Source organism: Rutidosis leptorrhynchoides, chromosome 6 (assembly GCF_046630445.1).
Source record: "Rutidosis leptorrhynchoides isolate AG116_Rl617_1_P2 chromosome 6, CSIRO_AGI_Rlap_v1, whole genome shotgun sequence".
Classification (NCBI taxonomy): Eukaryota; Viridiplantae; Streptophyta; class Magnoliopsida; order Asterales; family Asteraceae; genus Rutidosis; species Rutidosis leptorrhynchoides.
The window spans coordinates 440,461,178-440,477,990 of NC_092338.1; the positions used below are offsets into that span (position 1 = coordinate 440,461,178).

At 35.4% G+C, this 16,813-nt stretch overlaps 2 protein-coding genes and 2 long non-coding RNA genes across 16 annotated transcripts; all 4 read right to left on the minus strand.

Annotated features, from left to right (window-relative positions):
* Nucleotides 1–1,852: 1,852 nt before the first annotated feature.
* On the minus strand, nt 1,853–2,673 carry LOC139855320 (uncharacterized). Its single transcript, XM_071844548.1, has 2 exons — nt 2,229–2,673; nt 1,853–2,178 (listed from the first exon to the last, which is right to left on the minus strand). The coding sequence occupies exons 1-2, from the start codon at nt 2,671–2,673 to the stop codon at nt 1,853–1,855; spliced, it is 771 nt and encodes a 256-aa protein (XP_071700649.1).
* A 131-nt stretch (nt 2,674–2,804) lies between these two features.
* Nucleotides 2,805–6,193, minus strand: LOC139855322 (uncharacterized). The gene is made up of 3 exons (XM_071844549.1): nt 6,166–6,193; nt 5,972–6,030; nt 2,805–3,530 (listed from the first exon to the last, which is right to left on the minus strand). The coding sequence occupies exons 1-3, from the start codon at nt 6,191–6,193 to the stop codon at nt 2,805–2,807; spliced, it is 813 nt and encodes a 270-aa protein (XP_071700650.1).
* Nucleotides 6,194–6,833: 640 nt separating this feature from the next.
* Nucleotides 6,834–13,847, minus strand: LOC139851747 (uncharacterized). 13 transcript variants are annotated; one of them, XR_011760708.1, is made up of 10 exons: nt 13,615–13,847; nt 11,790–11,843; nt 9,736–10,880; nt 9,148–9,378; nt 8,728–9,063; nt 8,536–8,642; nt 8,358–8,436; nt 7,947–8,223; nt 7,302–7,542; nt 6,834–7,192 (listed from the first exon to the last, which is right to left on the minus strand). It is a non-coding gene; the product is annotated as an uncharacterized lncRNA (long non-coding RNA). The 13 variants fall into 13 exon arrangements; XR_011760701.1 differs by having other exon boundaries at nt 6,836–7,192; nt 8,358–9,063; nt 9,736–9,798; nt 10,072–10,188; nt 10,614–10,880; XR_011760707.1 differs by having other exon boundaries at nt 8,358–8,642.
* Nucleotides 13,848–14,989: 1,142 nt separating this feature from the next.
* Nucleotides 14,990–16,586, minus strand: LOC139856136 (uncharacterized). The gene is made up of 2 exons (XR_011761689.1): nt 15,441–16,586; nt 14,990–15,278 (listed from the first exon to the last, which is right to left on the minus strand). It is a non-coding gene; the product is annotated as an uncharacterized lncRNA (long non-coding RNA).
* Nucleotides 16,587–16,813: the final 227 nt, after the last annotated feature.

Here is a 16,813-nt window from a genome sequence, read left to right on the forward strand (position 1 = left end):
AAATAATAACCATTTTTTTTATATATACAAACTAAATACATAATACATAAGGTTATAAGATATGAAAATGTTCGATTACGTGTATATATTTTAATACATATATGAATGATATAGGTTCGTGAATCTGAGGCCAACCTTATACGTGTTCGATGATGTTATGTGTATTTTTACTACAAAATACAGTATGGTGAGTTTCATTTGCTCCCTTTTTATATATATTTTTGGGCTGAGAATACATGCGCTGATTTATAAATGTTTTACGAAATAGGCACAAGTACTAAAACTAATTCTATGTGGGTTTAAACCAGAAATATACCCTTAGCTTGGTAACATTAAACTACTTGTCTATGTACGGTAGGCGCGAATCCTAAAGATAGATCTATTGGGTCTGACAAACCCCATCCTGACTATGGGATGCTTTAGTACTTCGAGGTTATTTTAAACACACCTGATCTGGTGTACTTCAGAGGGTAAAACATGAACGTTAAGGCTTGTTACCGGGTGCCTACAACTTATAGAATACTTTTATACACTTGCGAGTGTACATATATTTATAAACGGAAATCTTGTGGTCTATTAATATATTGAAATGATTGTTATGATAAACCTATGAACTCACCAACCTTTTGGTTGACACTTTTAAGCATGTTTATTCTCAGGTACGAATTAAGTCTTCCGCTGTGCATTTGCTCATTTTAAGGACATTACTTGGAGTTGATCATCGCAATGGGACCAAATGTTGATGACTTCGTCCAGGTGGATAAGGACGGGTCGTTACAATATCCAACATGGTTTTACTGCATGTCCACCAAAGCATCCTCATCTCTGCCACCTCCATCCTCCTCTCTTGCGCCTTCGTCATTGGCCAACACTCCGATCCATATAACATGGCAGGTCTAATTGCCACCTTGAAGAATTTTCCTGTCAGCTTTAGGGGGATCTTCTTGTCGCATAAGACTCCAGTCGCAGCTCTCCACTTCACCCACCCTACTTTAATACGGTGCGACACGTCTTCATCTATCCTCCCCGATTTGTGAAGCATCGAGCCTAGGTATCTAAACGAAGTTTGTGGATGCAATATCTGGTCTCCAATGCAGATGTTCGCTCCATCACCTAGTTCATCATCATTCCTATCAAAATCGCAGCTAAGATATTCCGTCTTTTGTCTACTAATATGCAGGCCATTACTTTCTAAGGCTACCCTCCATTGCTCTAGTCTTCTATTAAGCTCCTCCTTAGAATCCAAAACAAGCACAATATCATCTGCAAAAATCAAGCACCAAGGGATGCACTCTTGTATCCCTCGGGAAAGTCCATCAAGGATCAAGGCGAAAAGAAAAGGGCTAAGGGCCGATCCCTGGTGCAGGCCTACTTCTATTGGAAAAACTTCAGTATTTCCCACCGGCATTCGAACACAAGACTTCGCCCCTTCATACGTATCCCTAATAACATTAATATACCTACTCGAGATACTTCTATCCTGAAGGGTCTTCCAAATCAAGTTTCGTGGCACGCAATCGTAGGCCTTTTCCAAGTCTAAGAAAACCATCTCTAGGTTCCTTTGCTTCTCTCTATGTTTCTCCATAAGGTTCCTAATAATATGGATTGCCTCTATCGAGGAGCGCTTTGGCATGAAACCAAATTGGTTCTCCGAGACATTGGTTTCGCGTCGAAGTCTAGTCTCAATCACTTTCTGCCAAAGCTTCATAGTATGACTAAGTAATTTTATGCCTCTATAGTTACCGCAACATTGAGCATCCCCCTTGTTCTTATAGATGGGGATAGTCTCGCTCAGTCTCCATTCCATGGGCATTTTAGAACTTCGAAATGTCTTGTTAAAAAGGCCAGTCAGTCACCTAACACCAACGTCGCCAAGACACCGCCACGCCTCAATAGGAATCTGATCCGGTCCCACCGATTTATTTCTCCCCATCTTTCGTAGTGCCAATTTTACTTCCTCTTGGCTAATCCTCTCGTAATCCATGTTGTTCTGGGATTGTTCTATATCAGAGTCTTGTAAGTCCTCATGGCGTTCTGGTCTTCCCCCCACGAAGAGAGATGAGAAATACTCTTCCCATCTTTTTCTAATTTCGTCTTCCTTTACTAAAGTTTGACCAGCCTCATTTTTGATAAACTTGATGTTATCAAGATCCCTACGTCTTCGCTCCCTAGCTTTGGCTATCCTGTAAATATCATTAGCTCCCTCTTTGGAGTCCAGTTTCTTATACAGATCTTCATATGCTTTTCTTTTGCTTGGGCGACAGCCTTCTTAGCTTCTCTTTTAGCTTCTTTATATCTCACTTCAGCACTAATTCTATCCGTCGGAGTCCCCTCCCCACAAGTGATGAGCTCCCTAAACCTTCGTTGCTTAAGCGCCACTTTGCTTTGAACCTCGTCACTGAACCACCAAGATTCTCTAACAGCCCTATGGCCTCTAAAAGTACCTACAGCCACACCTAGGACTTCCTTGGCTACCACTCTAATGGTGGACGCCAGACAGTTCCACATCTGATCCGCGTCATCATTGGATACCGTTTCCAATTCTGTATCCACTCTATCTACAACCAATGTTCTAAAGGTCTCAGCCTTCTCTCCGTTCAACTTCTTCCACAAGATCTTAGGTTGGACTTGTCTCACACTCTTGGTGGCCCGTCTCTGGATAACCAAATCCATGACCAACAATCTATGCTGGGAGGAGCATGTCAAGGCAGTCAGGACCTTGCAATCTCCACAAGTCCTAAGATCTCCTTTGCGAATTAACAAATAGTCAATCTGGGTACTATGACCCCCGCTATGAAAAGTTGCTAACTGGCATCTCTCTTCTTGAAAAACAAATTCACAACTGCCAAATCGTGGGCAACAGCAAATTCGAGAATAGAAAGTCCTTCCTCATTTCTAACTCCGTACCCAAAACCCCCATGAACTCCCGTAAATCCCTCAACACCAGTTCCTATATGGCCATTGAGATCTCCACCAATTAGTAATCGATGGTCCGGTGGGCACATCCTCACAACCTCGTCTAACGATTCCCAGAAATGTCTCTTTTCAGCATCTCCACGGCCCGCATGGGGTGCATAAGCGCAAATGACGGTGTAAGTCACCTCCTGAATTACCAGCCTAACCGACATAATCCTGTCGCTCCGTCTACCCACATCCACAACAAACTCGTTATAGGCTGGGCCAATAATGATTCCAACCCCATTCCTAGCTACTCTCGATCCCGAGAACCACAACTTGTAGTCATTGATCCTACCCGCCCCTCGACCTTTCCATCTAGTCTCTTGGACACACAAAATGTCCACTTTGCATTCACGTAAAGTCTCAACAAGTTCATATCGCTTGCCGGTCAAAGTTCCCACATTCCAACTACCCACTCTAATCCTAATCGGCCTCGCTAACCTATAGCCGCTTCTAGGCCCTATAAACCTACCCGTCCCTGAGCTAGAAGGACTTGACCTCAAGTTACCATAAGAACGTCTAGTGTCTATCTTACCAAACGACAAGCAATAAAAAGGTTTAATAAAACGTTTCTGCGCAAGTAATAACAAAAGCAAGAAAAGGAATTAAAGACAGATAAGTGAGGCCGGCAAATGAAGACAAAAGTGTTAATAAAAGGAATTGAAGTATTCAAAGGCAGAAGCAAACTATCTTAATATTTATATTAAAAAGTTGCTTTATATATTAAAATAATAACAATCTATCAAAAATGCACAAAGAGCATCACAATACACAATATACGCTTAAATAGATAGATTAATAATACTAAATTATTAATTTATAAATTAATTATAACTATCTATCTTAATTCGATCAAAGTACCAGCCAGTCTACCAAAACAGTTTCCAAAAAATACCATCAAAGAGGCAATTACTTGCTTACAAGATTAAATTAATTAAATGATCATGTGCACATAAAATAAGCAGCAAAGCAAAGTTAAAAAAACAGCAAAAAGCAGGTAAGCGTAAGAGAGAAGGAGGTGGATGTAACCGGCCGACAGGTTTTAAGATTTTCCGGCAGCGTGGCCGTCAGTCGTCTAGCAGCAGCTGTCCGGGAAAACTGCAAACACAACGTAAGTCTCTCTGTGGGCCGATTTGCAAGCGATGATGCAGTACTCGCCGAAAAATAGTCCGGAAAGCAAAAACACCAAATTTTTCCAGCAAAATTCCCGCGCGTGAATGGTCAATTTTCGGTGAAACTTGGTGTACTAGGTTCGTGCCAGTAAGATGCGAATTTTGGAGGTGGTGGTGTATCACAATTTGAAGTAATTTAGATGGAAAAAGTATATACGGCACAAAAAAGTATATTACTGAAATCATTGTTTATGATAAACCTATGAACTCACCAACCTTTTGGTTGACACTTTTTAGCATGTTTATTCTCAGGTACTTATATACGGAGTATTATGCTTCCGCTGTAGAACTTTGATGTACTTAGAAGTCAAGCCATGCACTGGTACCAGAGTTAACGTCTGCGTCCATGTCGATTTTGACGGGGTGTTACACGCTGAAACACAAAATTGTAAAATAGAGGGATGTTGTAAGCAGAAAAAAACGAAAGAGATGTTGTTCACTATTTGGTGTATATTAGAGGGGCCAACGGCACAAAAAAGTCCTTCACCTTACTATTTATATCCCAAAAGTTGATCACTTGGGAAAAGTAGCTATTAAAAAGTTTATTAAACACTTAATTTGTAAACGAAGATTTCGTGCTCTGGCTATTTCCATCCCTTCCCTAACCACCACTAAATATTCGTCTTAAACGGGATTCGTACCTGAGACCACTGTTGTAAACGGTGTACATTGCGTCCGTTGCGACGTTCGTTGCGGCGTTTTGGTGACTAAACCGTTTCGACCCCGTCCCGTTTTCTTATAAGCCGGTCAACGGTCAAAAGTCAGGTCAAATGCAGGAAAAATTGGGTTAACGCCGGTCAAAAGTCAGAAATTCTGTTAAAATCGGTCATAAGTCGGTCAAATCAATCAAAATTGACTTAGTTTAGTATTCCATTTTGTATTATATTAACGCTAATAGCAATTATAGGTACAAATTTGTCCACGAAAGTCTTTTAGCTCTAAAATATGTGTAAATATATATATTTATATATATATATAAGTCAACATTAGTCAACATCCGTTTCGACTCCGTCTCTGCCCCGTTTTTTCCGTTGCGACATTTTGAGGTCGCTACCGTTTCGGCCCCGTCTCGCGTCTTTTTCAACCTTGCCTGAGACCTCTTGCAAGGAACTCAAGGCCTCAACCACTGGGCTATCTAGTGAATGTTTGAAATGTAGAATAATATTTAAATATTTATGAGAACTTCATAAGTACATCAATTAGCATCTTTCTAGCTAGCATATTCGTAAAACTCAATCTCATATGATGATATAGAATGTCTTCTCTCTATGCTCCATTGTTTTGTCCTTTGTTTGTGTGGTCTTGTTTAGGTTTTGTTTAGGTTTGTTCTCGTGCTCGACTTTCGTTGGTTGGATTGCTTTGTGTTTGCTTTATTTGTGTTTCGTTTAGTTGTAGGTTAGCTTTGGTTTCTTTGTTGTGGTTGCTTTGGTTCTCTTTCAGATCGTGGTTAGATGGCTTCTGGTAGGTTTGTGTTTGGTAATAGCTTTCTAGTTTTGATCTGTGCTGAGTTGTATCCTTTGACGTAGGATCATTCATCTTGTGATGAATGGTCCTTGTATTAATTTAGTTGTTGTTTTTTTGCCAAAAAAAAAAAAAAAAATTTGAACAGTAAGTGATTCGGGAAAGGATCTTAGAATCGTGCGCATGCTCACTTAGAAAGGCTAGTGAGAAAAGTAGTACCTCTTTTTCAACATACATGAGACACTTCATTTTCTTGTTCATCAAATTGCTAAATAAAAGTGAGAATAAGCCGATCTTGTGGGATGTTTTCTCATATATCGTAAACATAAGTTTTGAATGTGAATTACTTTAAGATGTCGTTTATTTTTTGGTCTACAGACCTTACTATCTCTTATGTCTGCGCGCTCGCAAACGTTTTCACTGTAGACTGTTCGTTTTTCTGAAGACATAATATATAATAATGACTTTGTTTGCAATCTCGCATACTTAAAAATGTGCTTCTAGATGGTGCAGACAGAATTAAGTCATTTTGCAGACATAAAAACATACAGACTTTAGAATTCAACATACAGACCTTTAGACCACATCTTCTTTACAGACATGGTCCGCAGATCTTCAGACAAAAAATATCTTAAAAGACAAACAACACCTAAGTGTCGCTCATGGAAGAGAGAGAGAGAGAGAGAGAGAGAGAGAGAGAGAGAGAGAGAGAGAGAGAGAGAGAGAGAGACGTACTTAGCATGAAAAGGATATGGTCATACAATATACATTGTGAGGAAGTTAGTCTTCTTATTAGCATGACAAAAAGAAAAAAGTGTGTCTCCTTATTAGCATAAGTGAATGGCAATATTGTAATTCTTGCAATGCGACTAATTTATGTGCCGACAAAAGGACTATTTTATGAGAATAAGAAGTTCAGGACTTGAAATTCAGGCGATCGTGCCATAGGATATATGTGAAACTAGCCTTTAAGAGCTCATGCGTTGCACGGCGAGCCCTAATAAGACTAAATATAAAATGTTAACGATTGCATGCGTTATACATTAGTTACGCAATTGAGTGTCTTTTGTTACATTTGTAACATATGGTAAAGACGCAAACTGCAAAATTCGCGTTGCTATTATATTGACACTAAAAGTAGCAACTATATAAACATTGCTACGATGCTTTTAGGTGTGTTCAAGTAAATAGGACACACCTATACAAACATTGCAAACAACGTTACAATTATGTTACCAGAACTTTTGAAAAAAAAATTGCACAACCATAATGTTGGTACAAATGACGTGTACATATATTATTCAATTGACCATGTTTTGTTGCGATTGTAACATCTGCTATGCTTATATTTGGAAGCATGTGCACATTCAACATTACCAAAAGGTAATTTATATACCATTCATTTACCCAAACTGACTGACCCAGTCAGTTTTCTTCATTAATGAAGGTCTTGTATCTTAAGATTACAAACGTGTAGCAAGGTATACATGTGCCACATACACATTGGTTCCCAATACTCATGTAACGTATTGACACGGAGTCCTATCACCAGTTGGGGCCGCCTTAGGTAAACCAAAATCCGAGAACTTTGCAGTGAATTCCTGAATCATGCAAATAATTTGAGCACATTATTACCTTGTCATATTGTAAGCAACAACATATGTAAGTACTTAAGCAATTTATTAAGACAGTGATATTATAGGCACATACCTTCATGTTCAAGGCGAAGAGGCAATTCATATACCGGTCGAGAACACGCATCTATGTTGGAAACTGATGGCCACACAGATTGTGTTTAGACTCTTTTCGTACGATGGTCACCATATTCTGCAGTGAATGAAGTGACGATTCTAGTCCACCAACAACTCGGTCAGAGATTGATTAATGGCTAATGTAATATCCATCTTTCGACGCTTTGTATTGGATAGAGCCAGACTTCCCATTCCATCACCTGCAATACAGAAATGTTGACATAAACTTACCGGTAGAAACGATCCGGGTAGAAGGTTTACTCATTGATATATATTATGAGCAACTATTAGCTTTATCCCGTTTGACTCATTTGGCTCTTGTAATTATATGCTACTTTTTTTGACTTTAGTACGTTGACCCATTTGAGATCAAACATAAGCCATGTTGACCCATTTATTGATCCGTTTTTATAATCCACAACGTGTTTTAAATAAACAACTTTCAGATTCATATCACTATCTAAATTTTTCATAACCCATATTGACTCATTTATTATTTTCCTTTTTTATAGCCCATGTTGACCCAAACAATACACCACAAAGTCCACAACACTATGGAACTTACAATCGTTATAACCAATATATCAAATTATCTTATACTTACAGATAAATGGCTTATAAAGGAAATGGGCAGTTGATTCAATACCTGGTGGGCAAACTAATTAGATGATGAGCATACTAATTTCTCAAAGCAAAAAATATTCCAATTATTTAGAAGGAAAGGTTCATGCCAAAGCAGTCTCACCTTAACAGAATTCACAACATAAATACTTAAACATTTTCAATCTTATTTTGTTATTTAAGGTGAAGCCTTAAGGGAAGTAAACTGGCAAGTTGAGGTAGTGTGAATCATGTGCCTCTTTACTCCAGTTCTCATTCCACTATAATAACCAACCAAAACACAATCAAATTAATCTTGATTTGACAACAGATTTATCTTAAACTACACATAAATACATACAAACATACATACATAAAATATATATATGAAATGTTATTAAGATGTAAGACATACCGAGAATTTGTATTTCTGTTTCTTCTGCAGTGCCTTCTTTCAATGATACTACTCATACATCATTGCGTGATCATGCCAACTAAACATCAAAGCATGAAACAAAGATCTCACAAATAAATGTGCATTCAGTGTAAACACCAACTCTTGAAAAAACCTAGCTTGCTAAAAAGTATCTAACCCGAGTCTCATCGAAACAGAAAGATTAAACTCGCGCAAAACTGAGATCTAAACACCAACTCTTCTACCATGGAAACCACCTCTAACCGAAAATACATGCCTAAAATTCTAACCAACATAACCAAAACAGGCACACAAGATCAAATATAATTATACAAACAAAAACACTACCGGTACGCCTTTTTCATTTTACCATTGATCGTATCGCGCCAGAGTTCCTTGCCTGATCGATTATCAGATGTGTAAGGTAACATGTTAGTGGAGCCGTTGCCAACCAAGATAGCCGACGACGGAGCTAAAAATCCTTGATCCACGAGTCCTTGAGAAAAACCAATGTTAGTTGATTATCCACCTGACCTTCAATCGATAAGCTCTTAACTTCACCAACATAATAGTCTGAATCCTTGACAGTAGCCGAAGAACAACCACCTAAATCGAAACGTTGTTTTTCCTCAGGGAACTGAAACGAACACGATTTGGCCCTTATTTCTTCCTTCCTACACGAACTAAATTTACCTTGTACAACAACCTGTCTTGACAAATATGGTGACCCATTATTTAAGTAAATCGCAACTAAATAAAACGATTGTTAGATTACACATAAATCACCAACATGGAGTAATGAATGGAGCCATGTTTGAGTCTGATAGAGCTCAAATTGAAATTGAATCCACCAGGTGGAACTTGAATATTTGTTCTGCCAAAGTTGAAGCCTGCTTGTGCAGCTTCTTCTACAGCCTCTTCTTCTTCTTCTTCCAACCAATACGTCTCGAGAATTTTAACTACATTTCCCATAAATTTCATTATCTTCATGACTCGGCAAATTCTCAGACTTTTCTAGACCCTATGCATCATATATTAACTAATTAACATATATCTCAAACAAATATGGGACAACTTATATTGGACTATAAAAAATTAAAATAGATTGGAAATACAGAAGACTAAATCTATCCCTTCAAACATATAATAGCATTAAAAAAATCAAATCATGTTATATTGTTAAAGATTAATCATGGACTAATGTAAAAAAATATCATATTTTCAACCAAACCAAAAAACAATTTTATCACAGCTTCAAGAAATCAACTGAATAGCCATTGTATTAATTCACAATTTGTATTCAAAAGTTAATAATAAACCGATGAATATGTGGCGCGATTGCATAAAAAGCGAACAAAATAATAAATTTGAAACTTACTGATCTATTTCGTTGAAGTGTGAAAGAGGAAGCAAAGCTTCATCTACTTTCTACGTGTCTTACCTGTAAGAATAACACAAGAACAATATCAGTGGAGTATTAAGAATTCTTATTCAAGCATTTAAACAAACACTTAGAGTGCAATTTTTGTTTTCAGTAAATGAAAAGATATGTTAAAATCAAACAAAGTTTACTAAAATCATGATATTGTATAATCAACTGCATCATTAAACCGTATTCATCAACAACTTGTTGTAAAAAACCGTTTAATAATCTGAATAAACAATAATTGAGCAATGTGGTATTGAAAATCCATACAATAAATCAAGAACATACCTGTCAAAAGTGAATCATAGCGAATCGTAATCGCACATGAGTTGAACCCTAATCACGAATATACACCCACGAATCGAAAACCCTAACCTCAAATCGTAATCGCAGATGAGTTGAACCCTAATTTTGAACGAATGGCAGGTCTTCAATTTTAAGTAAACCAGAGATATTGTACAAAATTTATACCTTTAGGTGCGTAAAATTGTAGCGGATAAATTAGTTATAGTGATGGGCTCGATTAAGGCAGCCGGCGGCCATAATCGTCGGCGTAAAGGTGGTGGGTTTTAGAATTTTGAAGAGGGAGGTGTAGGTTCCTTTTTTTCTGTATTTTAAAAAAAAAAACGAAATTTAATTGGATTAATTTATTTAATTAATACTAAATGGAGGAGGTGTCCACGTGGAAATAAATTAGCTGAAAATATGGGCTGATCGACACCTCGGATTAAGCCTTATACTTTATATGAGTTATAGATATAGATACTAATATTGATGCATCTATTGTATATTTGGTTAAATATGTCGTGTTCTAGTAATAGGCTATGTACCTTAGTAATCAACATTTATTAACACCGTTATGAGTCACTGACGGAGTCAAATGCGATGTTGACAGTTGACACCCAACCACCCGATCATTTTCTTTTTCTGAATCATTCGCCCTTATGAGGAAATCCACACGACGAATCCATACGTACATCACGTGTGGTAAAACCCCTTCGGGTGAGGCCCCAGCACAAGACACCCGCAACCCGCGAAGTCCATGAAATGCATGTAACAAGAAAAATTTTGTAGCGAGTGGGAGCAGAACCCCTAACCTTCATTATTCAATTTAATTTAATAAGATGTTAACATTTACTCGTAAAATTTGAACAAATATAGGTGCAAAATATTTGAATTAAACAATAATTCTCAATGATTTGTATACATTATAAATAATTTGGATACACAAATATACATAACTAGTGTAAAGACCCGTGGAATCACGGGTTTTTAAAGAATTTTTTTTTAATGATGCGTTATATAATCAACATGTAGATTAATTAACATAATTCATCAAGTTATATGAGATATAAAACAACAGTGTTTAAACAACAATAATCATACACCATAATAATATCTTTATTTCTATCAATAAACCCGGGTTCAAAGTTACGTGTGAAGAATGAGTAGTTGTAACTATTGAACCAAGGTTCTTGATCATGACCATCCGTCCATACAGTCATGATCGAAACATAACTATATACAAAATGATATTAAGTTAAATCAAAACTGAGCGAATGTATCAACTATCAAGGAGCTATGTATACACGTCGAATGAATATAAATTTTGACCGAATAACTAAATCATTACAAACACATACATCAAAGTTATTTAGCACGTTAAACACACGTACCTCATATAAATGATCATCTAATATTCCATCAAAGATACAGGAATCAAGAACCTCAATATAGAACCTCAATTCTAAAAATCTATTTCATTTTGTCTGAAGTTACTTGAACTAAAAGTCTAAAACCAAAGAAATAAACCATTCTAGATGCATCCAACAACTTCATGTGAGTTTCTAAAAGTAAATTTCAAATATAGCACAAGATGATATCTAAAGTTGGAAACATTCCAGTTTATGTTGTTTATCATGGCAGCCTTAAATATCTATAATTTACTTAAAAACGTATGTATTGTATTAGTTTAAGCATTTTACTACAATATGCATGTAATGTACCTTTGCAAAAACAACAACAGTGTAATTTTCCCATTAAGCTATCTTACTTCAATCCTGCAAAAATTTACACCTAAAATAAAATTAGTTAAGCATAAACCAAAAATCCACATCATTTTGGATAAACCCGACAACTATAAATTATACAGGTCATTTCGTCAAACACCTTATGTGCATCAAAGACTGATACCAGCCCATTTTCCCATGTTGACAGAAAAATTATGGATTCATTGAGCCTAAGTTATAGGAAGCAAATCCTCACACAATGTATTGTTTTTAGAATTACTAAAAAAACACTTACACGACAACAATTCTACTATAACGCATGCGTTTTACCCATTACTAAAATATCACCTAATATTTTTCTATTACATGACCTAATATAATCAACAACTTAAAAACTTTACACGAGATATGGCTATTACATACATAATCAAGATAGCAGCAGTGAAAATGGAAGAGTTATAATGATAACTTAACACATTAGATTAATACTTTTATGCAGTTTAAAGTAGGAAAAATAATTAAAAGTTAATGGGTCAAATTACAACTTCAAACCATTACTAATACAAATTTAAAAAAATTAAAAAATAAATGTTATGCTTCATTGTCTTCATTATTAACCTTAAACACATCAAAACATGAGAATATATTCATATATATGAGTAGAGTCAAATTTATGTGGTGCAATGGGAGGTACAAACTAAAATAACATAAAATCATCAACATGATAACCCTAGTATGAAAGGTCTTCCAAAATGCACATAAAACCTCAACTTAACCTATACTTGGTATATCGATTTTTTTTGCAATCTCACATTGCCAATCTATTTTTAACTTTGGCCCAAAAGTTATCACAAATAACAGGAATCAGTTACTATTATGAACGGTTCATTATATACTTGGTTGTGACTAATCCTATTTAGCATCAAATCAGTCATTAATACTTGAACATTTAATCAACACTCTATGTCTATTTAAACGAACAAAGCAAAATAAACATTTGAAACTCCAAAACAAAACTCTATGCCTTATACTATGTTTTATTTTCAACTGTAATAGTAACATGGTACAACTCTAATATAGGAACCTATGCCCGATTTTTAAAAAAAAAATTCAGAGCATTGATAAATACATTATAGATTAAGAAAATTATTTTGACATGATACAAACAGTTAAAAAGAAACATACATCAACTCCTTAATTACACCGGATATGAAAGTTAAAGGATACACACTTTCCCCACTTAACAACTCATCTGCAGAACTTGGTGGTGAAAAAACTACACATGTAAGTCAAAATAAATGTGACCTGTTGGTGAAAAAACTACACGAGTTAGTAAAAAAAATGTGACAAATTGGTTAGACAACTGTTAATTCAACTATGTATTGAACATCGGTTAGAAAGAAACATAAGCAACTTAACTTACAATTTCAACTATGTTTAGCTTAATTAATAATTGCACACATAGCAGCAACTCTAAAACAATCAGATACATACAATCCAAAGCAATCAAACCCTAAACTATAAACGCAAAACTTAAACTTACAATTTTGGAATCAACTTAACAATATCTTACTCTGTTCTTCCTTCCATATTAGCAACAAATCCATTTAAGCCCTAATTTTAGCGAAAAGCATATGAGCTTCATCAAATCAAAATCATGTTACACATAATCAAAATTAAAGTTAACTTAAATTACAAATCTCAAATACATATGTTAACAAATGCAGAAGATTGATTGACGAAGATGAATAAAGGAAAGAAGGAAGAAATCAGTTTATAGAACAAAGTACGGGCAGATCTGGATTCGTGAAGATTTTTGTACCGTGAAGATTTTTGATCTTGATTCGTGAATGGTTTCTCACCAAAGTTTGTCCCTGTATCTTCTTTATATCTCCTTTGTTTGAATACTTCATTACGGTGACTGAGATTATGATGGTTATGGAAGGGATCTAGATGATGAATTCGGTAATCAGAGCACCTCTTCTATGTATCCTAAATTTAAATTTTAAATTTACTCTTACAAATTCTTGGTTAAAGAAAGAGGCGTGCAATTTGAATTTGGGGCAGTAGCGTGCAAACTTTTTTAGGATTTAAAGAAGAAAAGCTGCACATTTAATTATTTAATTTAAACTAGATTTATGAGCCTGTACATTACACGAGGATTCATCCGCAAACATTATTGGTTTTTAAACTTATATATGAAATTGTTGTGGTTGAATTAATAAAATATGTTTTTGTAAACAAAACACGTTAGTAAAACTTTGATAATGTATAGTTCATATATAGAATGATTACACCACATAAAGTTACGAATTGATTTAAAGAAATGAATTGTAACAAATTTACTTACGTATTTAAATGTGATTAAATTTGCTTTGGTACACAACCATAAATTGTGAACATTTTTTTTAACAATTTTATGTCTGAAACTATAATTATATTCAAATACTTGTACATGTAACAAAATTACACACATTTATAAGTGTGACGAATTTAATAAAAATGTTGCTAATCGGTTAATTTGTTCTAGTGCATACCGAGTTTAATATAAATTTACCGGAAGTTTTCAGTAGCAAGTCCTAATCACTGCATAAAAAGCTAACAAAGACATGAAGGTAAACATTAATCATTGACCAAAATACTAATGGGATAATTGATTGAGCCATGATTGTGACTTGCATTGGGCTTATGAACCGATATGAAATCACTGTTGGATGATTTGTTATACCCCTAGCATACAATGTGGGATATTTGAATTTCCACATATCCACTAAGGTAATTCATACGCGACCTAATGGGTATGCCAAGATAGGTAAAAAGAAAATTTACCTATTCATTTCTAACTTTATATATTATAAACAACATAAATCACATATACACAAGTTATAATTTGAGAATTTATATTACGATTACACATACCAATTCCATATAAAAGACATATAAATATGTAAATTTTACTATTTGAAAACTTGGAGTAACAACCTATATGAAGAACACATTTCAAACACATAGGATATCAATGAAAAAAGTTCCGAAATTAACTTCAAGTGTGCTCTTTATATCAAAGTTAATATATTGCATTTAATTTACTCACCGAAAATAGTTAATATGATAGTGATAAATATCATCTCTATATTCAAAGTGTTGATAAAATTACCAACCAAATGCTAAACCGACTGTGCAATTAGGAAACAAAATAAGTATTAATCAGCGATTATTAGCACAAGTGTCAAAAAAAGTAACTGATGAACTTGATTTAATAGCATTATTTGCCAAAACACAATATGATACATGAGACTCAAAAACACATTAACCAAATGATTAGATTATGATTAAATCACATGTAATCTTATTCTTACAACAGATAACACTTTCTCACGCTAAAAATTTACTATGACCATCATTATTAGGCTGCTTGCAATGCAACGTTAAATGGCTCCCGTCAAATGAGCTGGAATTGAGTGACGGATCTGACGTCGGTTAACCCTGCGCTAGTATTTGAACATGCAGGCGTCAGTTGCTTTTGTGCCGAAATTACTATATAAAGTAATGCGCCGAATGTAAATCAACAATATCAAACTAATATTAGTAATGTGCCGAATAATTATGTATTAAGATGTAAGTCAACACAACTATCATTTAGGTTACCTCTTTTGGATCATGATGACATCTTAAGTGCTGCCTCACTTGATGATCACATGCACCCCTTTAGACACACAGAGCATGTACCTGTAATACACATAAATCAACCATTCAAATGGTTGGCTGCTAACAGAAAAAACATAGTATAAAAAAAAAACATACTCCAAACGCAATAGTTATAATTGGAAAAAAGTAGCATCCAAATCAGAGTTTGAACATGCAACAAAATCAATCAAATGAGAGAAATAAATAAACCCTAAACAAAAAATAATTAGAAAGCATCAAGCACCTCCCACATATAAACATAGCCGACTCACGTCAACTATAACCTTCACTCCACCATCTTCCAACATAGGATAAGCAGCCACAACTGCATCCTGAGCACCAATGTAAACCGAGTTATTATAGATTTTCCAGTAAACTTCTCGAACCTTCCTTCAGGATGAAAAAGGCCCTGCAAACAGTAATTAAGCACAACAGCCACACCCAACGATACTCGCATACCCTCAACAGCTTCCATCACAACATTTATAACGTCTGGTGATGAAGTCTCATATATATTAGGCCACACACAGTTCAGCAACTCGACCAAAGCATCCTCACGCCCCAAACCCGCCACTCCAAGAGCCATATAATTAACAGCAATAGCAACATTCTGCCCATGAACCAAATCCCGGTTCATAAGGCCATCTTTAGGTACTGGAGTCGCTGCATATACGTAGTCTTTCCCAAACGCACCAATGTAGTCAAAAACTAATGATAAAGATTGTAACACACCATTCTGGACATTTGATAAAGACTAACCATATGCAAATAAAGTACAACGATGTAACCACATCTATTGAAAAACCAAAAACCCACAATCACGGATCGGTTAATTCTAATGTTAATTCATTTCTTGTGTAACTGGACTCCATCTCCAAAAGTAAAAATGTGAACTCTAAATGTTTGAATAGAAAAGACGTAATAGGTTGTCGGCATTAAAATTAAAGCTTCTGTGACCTTCCACCCGGTTTGACGTTTGGCCATAGAACCCACCCTTTTTAGTTAAAAGTATTTATTTGGTGTAAGTAAAGATCAAATGAAAATCCCAATTGACCCATTTATTTATATATGATTGGGTTGAAGTATTCACCTGTAGCTAAAAAACCAAAGACATTTAATAGTAGAATTTACCTCATTCGGCTCTCGTTTGCATCATTCTCTTCGTCAAATATTTGTAAATCCGTATGATCCAGCAACTCCATGAAGTGCATCGTAGACACCACATTTCATATACTGAATCGTGAAGACTCAACATTGAGTTTGACACACCTGCTACCCAAATTTGTTAGTAACTAATATTAAAAAAGACCACCCTATGACTCAAACGTAGAATA

Excerpts from the sequence above, each read along its gene's own strand:
- LOC139855322 (XM_071844549.1), bottom strand. The coding sequence starts at position 6,193 with ATGTCTGTAAAGAAGATGTGGTCTAAAG. Across the intron at positions 6,031-6,165 it reads AAAGAAGATGTGGTCTAAAG|AAAAACGAACAGTCTACAGT; the intron begins GTCTGTATGTTG and ends TTATGTCTTCAG. Across the intron at positions 3,531-5,971 it reads CAGACATAAGAGATAGTAAG|AAACGTTTTATTAAACCTTT; the intron begins GTCTGTAGACCA and ends TTACTTGCGCAG.
- LOC139855320 (XM_071844548.1), bottom strand. The coding sequence starts at position 2,673 with ATGGATTTGGTTATCCAGAGACGGGCCACCAAGAGTGTGAGACAAGTC. Across the intron at positions 2,179-2,228 it reads AGAAAAGCATATGAAGATCT|CCAAAGCTAGGGAGCGAAGA; the intron begins GTATAAGAAACT and ends TTTACAGGATAG.